The sequence below is a fragment of the Hordeum vulgare genome, chromosome 3H, assembly GCF_904849725.1.
Source record: "Hordeum vulgare subsp. vulgare chromosome 3H, MorexV3_pseudomolecules_assembly, whole genome shotgun sequence".
Classification (NCBI taxonomy): Eukaryota; Viridiplantae; Streptophyta; class Magnoliopsida; order Poales; family Poaceae; genus Hordeum; species Hordeum vulgare.
Window position 1 is genome coordinate 6,869,909 of NC_058520.1, and position 11,529 is coordinate 6,881,437.

At 44.4% G+C, this 11,529-nt stretch overlaps 1 protein-coding gene across 1 annotated transcript; it reads left to right on the forward strand.

Moving 5' to 3' along the window:
* The first annotated feature begins 3,044 nt into the window (after window positions 1–3,044).
* On the forward strand, window positions 3,045–11,252 carry LOC123441275. Its single transcript, XM_045117759.1, has 5 exons — window positions 3,045–3,432; window positions 3,835–5,217; window positions 5,844–6,376; window positions 6,596–8,479; window positions 11,040–11,252. Exons 1-5 carry the CDS (start codon window positions 3,045–3,047, stop codon window positions 11,250–11,252), a joined length of 4,401 nt encoding a protein of 1,466 aa, XP_044973694.1.
* Window positions 11,253–11,529: the final 277 nt, after the last annotated feature.

Genomic DNA, 11,529 nt, shown 5'->3' on the forward strand with positions numbered 1-11,529 from the left:
GGGAGTTATTGCTATTGCTATCCATACATAAGACGGGAACATCAGAAGAAATATGCGTGTAAATTGCCCAGCAGCGTTCGAATGAAGCTGTTGTGGCAAGTTCCAAAGCCATAAGAGATCCATATATATAAAGGGTGGGGGGAAGGGATAGTGCCACGCTTAGGGATGTAGGCGGACATCCCGCGTCCGCATAACATAATTTTATGTCAAACTAAAATAAATCTAAAGAAAAAATTATAACTAACCTGAGATATTTTGACTTGAAAGCGGGGCAGATCGGATGAGATGAGATACGGACCAAAGAAGCTATAGGCTTCTGGAACTAGAGCTGGTGGCTTTGCTGTCTAGTTTAGGGGGTGATGGGGTGGGTCGGCACTAGCCGGGATGGACTGCTTTCAAAGGATGCTTAATTAGCACTAGCTAGCGTTATTAACTCAGCTTGGGAGGAAAGCAAGCTCGCTACGCATAACATCATTATGTTCTACTGTATTACACAGTATTTTCTTGTAAAAAGGAAGACGATGAGCCGAGACAACTAGTAGCATTGAACCCACCGTTGTGGAGGCTCTGCTTTTGGCAGCAGAAATCAAGGGAAGGTTTGATGGTCGGATGGATAACGCATCAAGACATGGATGTCATGTGTGTCAGTCAGAGTTTGCTCGATAGAATGTCTATGAAGACAAGTGGAGTGGGCTGGGCCCAAATGATACCATCAGGGGATCAGGCCAAAATCGCCCATGATCTCTGGTCGAGCTTCTCTCACACTCACACGTAGGTACACGTACTCGCTCACAGCATGCAGCACACTACCTAGCTAACTCTTAGCTAGTTTAGTGATCATCTTGTCTTAGGTATAGATCGAATCAGGCAGCTTTAGTCTGTCGCCCGACTGATCGATTGACATTTTTGTTGGCCGGGACCAGAAAGCTAGTAGAGGTCCAACCTACGTCACCGAAAAAGAATGAACTATCCCACAATGTTGAGAGACTAGATCAGCTCAATCAGGTGTACGCTTTGGTTGGATCTAAAGCCAGAAAAATCGGTGGCTAATGAACCATGATGTATCAATAGTTCAGCACAAGTATAATAGCAACCCACTAGCAGCAGTACGTTACGTCATTCAAGTAGGTACTATCCGTCCCTACTCGCCTATTCGGTAAACGGGATGATTCGTTTCGATCGAAGCACATGCTGCTGCTTTAATCCTAGTGATGAAGTACAGATATCTAAGCTAATAAGATCTTTTCAGGTCCCAGGATAATATGTTACGTTGCAAGTGTCGATGCATATCTTAACAACACTTTATGAAGAAGCTTTCCGTTCATGACACGAAAACAGGCCGAATGGCCCATCCACTGAAACAATGCACTATTTGATACTTTGGGTTGTCCATAGGATTAGATTAAAATTTGTAATTCTCATAGTTGGCACAGCATCTATCATCTGGGGCCGTAGCTTCAATTTGTGCCACTCCTTTTCTCCTCTGGGTGTTTCGGTGCTTGATCCCGTTTTGTCACAAGATAGATAAAAACTTCCACATCAGTGCTCACACTTTTCTTTTCGATAAAAAATGGATTCTATTGACTTCAGAGCACTAGCTTGTACTTTTCTCCTCCTCACCCTTGGCTTATCTACCGATGCGCACGCATGACTGGACCCACTTTTTATTTTTGCTTTTGCTGGATCAATTCACATCAGTTCCGGTTCGGAAAATCGACCTGATATCTATCTTTGTCTCTCTTCCACAAGTGCCAATGCCGTGCTTTCATTTGCCTGATTCATCATAAAATGCACTCATAAAAAATCAAGTTTTCTCTCATTTATTGAGGATCAAGTTTGGCATGTGGTAAAACCATTCATAAAAAAATCTTGATACTCATATAAAAAAATTCTGAGGACCATGTTTATCTTGGTACTCATACTAAAATGGCCGTATGCATCCCTTGTTGGTGCAGAGGCCGGGAAGTGAAAATCTCTCTCATTTTAAAGCAAAGAGAGCCTTGGCTCAGTGGTTGGGCAAGCGGTTGTGCAGCCCAACGACCCGAGTTCAATTCCTAGAATTGACAGGTGATGCACAGGGAGTTTTCTCCCATTATTGAGGATCAAGTTTGGTGTGTGGTAAAACCACTCATCAAAAAAATTCTTGACACTCATTTAAAAAATTCTGAGGACCATGTTTGTCTTGGTACTCATACTAAAATGGCCGTATGCATCCCTTGTTGGTGCAGAGGCCGGGAAGAGAAAATCTCTCCCATTTTATAAAACCCGGTTAATTGGACCGGTTCGCCCGACAATTGCGGTCTGGCGATCTGGGCGATCTCGCTGGCGACTGGTGGTGCAAGGCCCGGCGACGGCCTTGCCCGCCGGCCGGAACGGGTTCTTGGCAGCGCGAAAACAGGGTCTCCACGCCGGGAATGGAATCCTCTCCAGTCATCACATCTGAGGGGCGATTTTGGGCGAGGTCTAAGGATGAATCTAACGACGAGGAGTTGCACACAGCAGCAGCTTCACCAACTCCATCTGATATCGTTTCGGCTGATGAAGCCTGGAATGGCTTGGGTGACGCGGATGAGGACAAACTCGAGGTAGTACGACGGGTGGTCCAGCGCCGCACATCGCAGAACGCCATTAAGCCATGAAAAGGTCCTCTACCAAAGGTACGTTTACCAGCCATTACTCTAGCAGATTTCTTTCTAAAGTGCAAACATGAGCCGATCGGAGGAAAGCAAAGACGACCGGCGGTAGGAACACAGCCGGCGGCCACATTGTTCCAATCGGAGTGCCAGATCCGAGAGGGAAGTTCAGAGCGTTTGAATCTTTTGATCGGCCAAGATGGGCCAGAAAAAACGACTTGTGGACAAGTGGCGGCTGGGTATACAGCCCAGTTTGTTACGGGATTGGAATCCTCGGCGGTTAAGATTGTACCACGGTCTGTCGGGATGCAGTCCGGATCGGCCAGGGTTTTGCCTGGGTTATTAGCGCCTCCACAGCCAGGTTTCCCGTCGCGATCTGGGAGGGCTCGGCGTATCCCGGCTTGGATTGCGATGACGGCGCCTCGTCCTGAGGCTTCGGCGGCGGCGCAGGCAGAGCAGCAGGCGCCGGCTACCATTGCTGCACCTACGGGAGCAGCAGGTACTGGGGCTGCAGCTCTTACGCGAGTTGCTGCTGAAGACCATCAGGGTCATGGGCCCAAATCTGCTGGTAGAGGTGGCTCGGCTGCTGGCCATCAGGGACGCGGTTTCCAGGCTGGCAGGGGCGGTCATGCAGCAATGGGTAACAGAGGGGGCGGTGGGCAGCAGGGTTACACGCGTTACAATAATCAATGGAACGAGTTCAACAATCGCCCCAACTGGAATTCAGGAGGGGGACATGGTGGTGGAGGAAACCAATGGCATCGACCCTTCCAACCACCTGAGGGGAATTTCGTTGAAGGTACTAGAGGGGAAAACTTTAGGCAACGAGGGGGTGCCGGAGTTCGGAACTATGGCAGAAATAACACAGGGCCGATGTGGAAGGAAGTATTACCTTCTGGCGGAGGGGAGGGGTAGAATAACAGTACGTCCACGGATTCTTCGCAGCATAAAAACTCCGAGGACAGGGAAGTAGTGAGAGTGAATAAGGCAGCTCGCAAAAAGGAGAAGCTTACGTGCTATAGATGTGGGGTGTCGGAACACTTTGTGGTGGATCGCACAACTATTTTATGTGATATTTGTTTGAAGCCTGGACATTCAGAGGATGCATGTCCCTTGCTTCTAGTTCCCAAGCCAATTATGAACATCTATGGGGTTTGTCATAGCAAACTTATGTTCTTTGAGACGCCACGATCTTCTTCAGTCCTTGCTCCTCCTCGTCTTGAGATTTCAAGGACGGGCATGGTAAAAGTGACTAATGGTGAGTTGACGGCCGAACAAGTGTCTCAACAGATGAAAAGGCTCGTTTCTGAGACATATAATTGGGATCCTATAAGGGTAGATGATAATTCCTATCAGGTGGAGTTCCCTAGAAGAGAAGACCTGCAACGATTACTCACATTTGGTGTTAGTAAGGTCAGTTGGAGCAAATGCTTACTGGAGTTCGAGGAATGTATTAAACCTGCACCACAGGGTATTCGGTTACAGAAGAGGTGGATCAGATTTGCAGATATTCCAGAGATTCTACTCAATAATTTCCTTATCGTATGGAGCTTGGGTTCGTTGATTGGGAAGACTGAGAAGGTAGATATGCCATTCACTCGTAAAAGGGGGATTGCAAGATTGCTTGTGATGGTGCTTGACGTGGAGCAGATACCAGATTTTGCTCCATGGTCTTATGATGGACTGCACTATGACCTCGATGTGGAGGTTGAGGAGGTGGTTCATCAGAAAACACAGGATGGCGATGTGCTAATGGCTGATGGCGAGGATAGAGATAGAGATTGTGGTGATGCTAATCAGGATAGGTCTCCTCAGGCACCAACGGATAACATCAGCCCCTCCATGCCTACATCTAATAAACCGACTGTCACAGGGTGTGCTACGTCCTCTTCTCATATGCATATGGCCGAACTGAGGTTTGGATCATTCAAGGTAATGTCAACCTTAGGAGAGGAGGTTAGTGAACAGGCTTGGGAACAGTTGACTCTGCAGGACACCTCTTATGCATTCGGTACCTCATTTGAGAGGGGTGCCCCGATGCAAATTCCTAATAAGAAGGATGATATGCACTGTACTGCAGCCATCCCGAAAGTTGATCCCAAGCCTATTGCTGCTGATCTGAACAGGCTCATGGAGGCTGCACACTCACACACACCAGACTCATCTCTCAATACACCTGCTGGTCCGAACAAGAAGTCGGCCATCAGGGAAAATTCTGAGTCGGCGCAGGAGTGGGCAAATGTAGCAACCCCGCCCCCATCTCATAATGTTGTTGCTGATGAGCCAATGTCTTGGTGCAAGGACTATTGCTTTTCAAGTAGTAAGCAGCAAATATATTCGTTTATATCTGATAATCCTATATTTGATTCACCTCTTGACCACAATTATGTTCAAAATGCGACAATAGGGAAGGATAACATTGAGTTTTCCAAAGAGGATGTGATCTCGTTTGGTGGGATTCCTGATCCGTCTACGGAAGATAGACGCTTCAGTCAGCGGATTCAGGAGGTGCCTGATGCTGATGATATGTCCATGGGGCGTGCTATGAGGGCTGCCAAGATTCGAGACACTGAGATGACTACACGTATGGTCATTGAAAATAATCCTTCAATTCTAAATTTTTCTGATGTAGAGATTGTGAACAAAGCTAGCGACATAGGAGTATTGCTAGGTTCATCTTCTAAAATCATAGCCAAATCCATCAATGACATGCTTGATTTAGAGACGGATAGAAACATTGAGTTTATTAAAAATTTAGTTGCGTTAAAACCAATGACCGAATCGGAGATTAACGACTTAGGAGGGGTACAACTCCAAAATATATGTGATGCATTACTACATGAAGAGGCCGAAGAAAACGAAGTGGATAATACGGATTCGGAGGGGTATATGGCCTCTTCGAAAGCCAATGTTTATCCACAACCAATAATACATTCGGAGGAGACTAGCTGTATTCACGAAAAACCGAAAAGACCTTGGAAAAGGAAGGGTTTTCCTGTATCAGCGGTACGAAGAAGCGCGAGAGTGAAGCAAAAGAAAAGGTTCTACGATGAAATATGAAAGGAATTTTTTGGAATAGCAGAGGTCTTGCGGACTTGGCTAAAAAAAGATTCCTTAGGGACGCATCTCTAGAATATAAGCTAGATTTTATGGCGATACAAGAAACCGGAAGGGATAATTTCACACCTCAATTTTTAACGTCTTTATCAGGAGGGGTCGAATTCGATTGGCATTGTCTGCCACCAAGGGGAAGATCCGGTGGATTTTTACTTGGAGTCAAGTGTGAGACTCTAGAGGTGATGAGCGTCATTTTTGGGGAGTTCACCGTCAAATTTCGTGTCAGGTCGAAAGTTGATGGCTTCAAATGGGCTCTAGTGGCGGTATATGGGGCGGCACAACCACAACTCAAACCTGATTTTCTAGCAGATCTGGTTAGAATTTGTGGGAATGAAACGCTACCAATTTTAGTGGGAGGAGATTTTAATATCGTTCGAAGGCAGGATGAAAAAAACAATGATAATTTTGACACTAGATGGTCAATGATGTTTAATATGGTGATTGAAAGCCTAAATCTGCGAGAGATCGAGCTTACTGGTAGACAATTCACATGGGCTAACTCATTACCTGTGCCAACATATGAAAAGTTGGATCGGGTTCTTTCTACTGTTGATTGGGAGCAGAAGTACCCTTTGGTTAATGCGCATGCCTTACATAGAGCTATTTCAGATCACACTCCTATTTCTGTTGACTCAGGGGAGGGCAGCCATATGGGCAATAAAAATTCTTTCTCATTTGAACTAAGCTGGTTCGAAAAGGAGGGTTTCATGGATATATTAGCTACTGAATGGGCTAGAGATTTAGGAGGTGCTACCAATGTAGATATTTGGCAAAATAAAATCAGAAATCTACGCCAATTTCTAAGAGGGTGGGCCAAAAATCAGAGTGGTGCTTATAAAAAAGAGAAACAAAGACTCATCACTCTCATTGACGATTTAGACATTAAGACCGAGTCGTGCCAACTAAGTTTGTTTGAAAGAAATATTAAGAATGATGCTGAGATCAAACTACAAAAACTTTTGAGAGAGGAAGAGCTCAAATGGGCTAGTAGAGCTAAGGTGATGAACGTCGCCTATGGGGACGACAACACTAAGTTCTTTCATATGATTGCAAATGGCAAACATCGAAAGAAGAAAATTATCCAGTTAGAACAAGATGAAGGAACAATTATAGGACATGAGAATTTAAAATCTTATATTACTAAATATTATAAGAGTCTTTTTAGTGCACCTAGGGAGTCGTCGATATCCTTAGATGAAAACAAGGTTAATGATATACCTCAACTCAATGAACAGGAGTATGAGGTTTTATCAGCCCCGTTTACAGAAAAAGAGGTGTCTGAAGCAATTACTAGCATGAAACAAAATACAGCGCCGGGACCTGATGGGTTTCCGGCAGAGTTTTATAAAAAGTGTTGGCACATGATTAAGGGGGATCTCATGCCTATGTTCCAAGATTTGTTCAATGGACAATTACAGTTATTCCACCTTAACTTTGGAACAATTACGCTTTTGCCAAAAAAGGCGGATGCTATGCGTATTCAGCAGTTTAGACCGATTTGCTTACTTAATGTCAGTTTCAAAATTTTCACAAAGGTTGCCACTAATAGATTAACGAAGATAGCAGATTCTGTGGTTCAGCCAACACAGTCGGCGTTTATGCCAGGGAGACACATCTTGGAGGGCGTGGTTGTCCTGCATGAAACGGTCCACGAAATGCACACACAAAAAATAGACGGAGTTATTTTTAAAGTGGACTTTGAGAAAGCCTATGATAAAGTCAAATGGTCTTTCCTGCAACAAGCCTTAAGGATGAAAGGATTCAATGAGAGATGGAGAAATCAGGTTGATACTTTCATCCACAAAGGGAGTGTAGGAGTGAAAGTAAATGATGACATTGGTCACTACTTCCAAACGCATAAGGGATTAAGGCAGGGTGACTCAATGTCTCCGATGTTGTTTAACATAGTAGCAGATATGTTGACAATACTCATTGATAGGGCCAAACACATGGGTCATGTAGGTCGTTTAATTCCACATCTGATTGACGGGGGAATTTCCATTTTACAATATGCAGATGATACAATTATTTTCATGGAGCATGATATGCAGAAAGCGATTAATATGAAATTGGTGTTATGTTTATTTGAACAACTGTCAGGGTTAAAAATAAACTTTAACAAAAGTGAACTCATTTGCTTTGGAAAAGCGAAGGAGGAGCAGGATGCTTACAGACAGTTATTTAGATGTCAAATAGGAGCACTTCCAATTAACTACCTCGGGATTCCGATTCATCATAGGCGACTAACAATTAAAGAGTGGAAATGCATTGAAGAACGATTTGAAAAGAAATTAAGCTGCTGGAAGGGTAAGCTTATGTCCTATGGAGGAAGGCTGGTGTTAATTAATTCGGTGTTAACAAGCCTACCCATGTTCTTATTGTCTTTCTTTGAGATACCCGTAGGGGTACGAAAAAGATTAGATTTTTACAGATCGCGGTTCTTTTGGCAAAGTGATGATAATAAGAAGAAATACGGATTGGCGCGTTGGGATATAATTTGCAGACCCAAAGACCAGGGGAGATTGGGCATAGAGAATCTGGAAGTAAAAAACAGATGTCTACTCAGTAAATGGTTGTATAGATTATCCACAGAGACAGAAGGAATGTGGATTCAAATAATTAAGAATAAATATCTAAGCTCAAAATCACTAGCGCAGGCAACTGCTAGACCTGATGACTCTCCTTTTTGGAAAGGGTTAATGAAGAATAAGATCAATTTTTTCCAGAGGGTGAAATTTATTGTAGGGAATGGTGCATCAACAAGATTTTGGGAAGATACTTGGCTTGGGCATACTCCGCTAGCACTACAATACCCCATGCTTTACAATATTGTTCAACGTAAGCAGGACTATGTGTCCACAGTGTTACAATCGACTCTTCTTAATATAAACTTCCGACGGTCGTTAGTACGAGTACGTTGGGAGGCATGGTTGCATTTGGTAAGAAGGATTATGAACATACAATTATCTGTACAATCGGATAACATTCGTTGGATATTATCTGGGAATGGCAGCTTCTCTGTGAAGTCCATGTATACGGAGCTCATTAACACAGGACCTTTACTTAGATCAGTGCACATTTGGAAAGTCAAAGTACCACTAAGAATCAAGATTTTCATGTGGTTTTTGCACAAAGGTGTGATTTTGACCAAAGATAATCTAATTAAATGGAGTTGGAGAGGCAGAGCTAAATGTTGTTTTTGTGACCAGGATGAAACAATAACACATCTGTTCTTACATTGCCCTCTTGCAAAACTACTTTGGCGCACGATGCATATAGCTTTTAATGTGCCCCCACCTACATGCATTAATGCGATATTCGCAATGTGGCTCAATGGAGTAGACGTGCGAATTTCTAGACTGATTAGGATTGGAGTATGTGCTCTATTTTGGGCTATATGGAACACTAGGAATGACTTGATTTTTAATGGCAACAAATTCAATAACTTTTTGCAGGTCATTTACAGAGCAACTTATTGGATCCATACGTGGTCATTACTCAGTCATGTGGACTCCAGGAAGCTTATGGATATTGGGTGCAACCGATGGGAGATGGCCGCACGGGTTATCTTCAACCGGTTTGGATGGCATGTTAGCAATAGACTAGGTGTATAGGCATCGGAGTCTATTATCATTTTCGTCGGATGTGGCAGTTCGCTCTTTTATTTTTTATTTTCTACATTGCGAGATGCAATTTGTTTTGGAACTTGGATTATACTTTGTTTTTTTTAATAATATGGCTGCATGCATCGATTGATGCAGAGGTCAAGCCTTCATTTCAAAAAAAATATACCATAAAATGCACTACCAGAGCCCGTCCACGTCAGTGCTCCAATTATTGGGGGCAAAAGAAGGCAGCGGCACTGGAGTAGATGCCGGCACTTGGCATGTCTCTAGCTTCACAAAAGGATGAGAATAGTCAATTCCAAGGCTAATTTGTATGGTCGATCGGTCGTACCAAGGGCCGGAAGGAAAAGAGAAATGGTGGAATATTACGTCTTTGGACCAGGAGATGTTGGACGCAACGGTCAATTCATCCGTCGATCAAATATGTCAACTTGCTTGCTGCATTCAAATGTGACTGCCCTTGACCTCACATCCACAACCAATAGGAGTACCCATCGTTCTCAAGGTGGCGTTTATTCTACGGATGATTAACAAGTTTGTAGAGGAGACGAAGCCGTCGACGTTGAAGTTGCATTGTCAATATGGTACAAAAGCTACCACAACTTGTTAAATTTCTTGTGTCAACTTCCTAACGCTGATGGGTTAGTATGTGGAGGTACGTACGTACTACTTGGTGGCTGCTTAATTGGGCGCACGCAGCCGATGGATACATAGACCGGGCATGTTTAGCAGCGTGTGACGTGCAAGATCACGTCTATTCCGACTTGGAAGGAACACTGCTACTTCAATAGTTCTATACGCGAAAGAGATAGCCGCATGGCCAATTACTTTGCAGTCTCTTTTTCCAAGCTCTAGGCATCACCTTGAACTGATCGTGATAAACAAGACTTATGTACGCGTGTGTGTGTGGAGGCTTCGTTGATGGACGTGGTCAGTTTTAATTGAGTAACTCATTTGATTTGTTTGACTCATTGTTGTTGCTGGTTCAGACTCCACAGTTAGTTGTGCGATGGGAGGGGTCATCTTTCACACCCCTGGTTTGGTCGCAGATGCTTGTTGGCGGATAAATAATGCATGCTTGATTTAGACAAACATGTTCTTTTCAAGGAAGCTGTCAGAGCAACGTTACTATGTGGTTTCAACCAAAAAGACGGCAGTTGAATTAACATGTGTTTGTTTTCGTGTATTTATTTACTGTTTCTCCATCTTGTCCGTGCAAGATCATGAGGCTTAAGTAGTTCTTTTCTCTAACGTATTTCAAGTTAAAAGATGATCACTAGTAATTTAGAAGAAAAATAATGTTAGGATCGACAGTTTGAACAAGAAAAGCCTAGTCGCCGGTGACTGTTTCTATTGGTTTCCCTCTCCTCCAGTGGTTTATTATTTGGATAAGTATATTTTTCGTCCTCGAATTCTGGCGATAGTATAGGAATCGTCCCTCAACTCCGAAACCGGTAAAACTCAGTCCCTCAACTATTTAAACCGGATACTTTTCGTCCCTTCGCGGCACTTTAAGTGGTTTTGGTATGACGTGGACCCGGTTTTGACTAAAACTGTACACGTGGATTGTTTTGACCGCCATGTCACTTAAGTGTCCCCAATCTCTCTCTCTCTCTCGCGTGCATTCTCTCGATCCCATCTCACACACGAACCCCAAACCTAGCAGCGGCGGCGGCGGCAGCGAATCGCCCATGGTCTGCGGCGGCGGCGGTTGCGGCGGCCGGCGGTGAGGCGGAACTACCGCCGCGCCTCACAGGCCCCGCCACCGCGCCGCCGTAGTTCCATCTCACCGCCGGCCGCCGCAACCGCCGCCGCCGCAGACCATGAGCGATTCGCCGCCGCCGCCGCCGCTGCTAGGTTTAGGGTTCGTGTGTGAGATGGGGATCGAGAGAATGCACGGGAGAGAGAGAGAGATTGGGGACACTTAAGTGATGACGGTCAAAACAATCCACGTGTACAGTTTTAATCAAAACCGGGTCCACGTCATACCAAAACCACTTAAAGTGCCGCGAGGGACGAAAAGTATCCGGTTTAAATAGTTGAGGGACTGAGTTTTACCGGTTTCGGAGTTGAGGGACGATTCCTATACTATCGCCAGAATTCGAGGACGAAAAATATACTTATCCCTTTATTATTTGGGACTGGGCGGCAGG

What these genes read in the sequence shown, in the direction of transcription:
- LOC123441275 (XM_045117759.1), top strand. Translation starts at nt 3,045, where the DNA reads ATGACGGCGCCTCGTCCTGAGGCTTCGGCGGCGGCGCAGGCAGAGCAG. An exon ending in AGACACTGAGATGACTACAC is followed by an intron (nt 5,218 to 5,843) that starts GTATGGTCATTG and finishes CGTCTTTATCAG; the next exon opens with GAGGGGTCGAATTCGATTGG. An exon ending in AGATCAATTTTTTCCAGAGG is followed by an intron (nt 8,480 to 11,039) that starts GTGAAATTTATT and finishes CCCCAAACCTAG; the next exon opens with CAGCGGCGGCGGCGGCAGCG.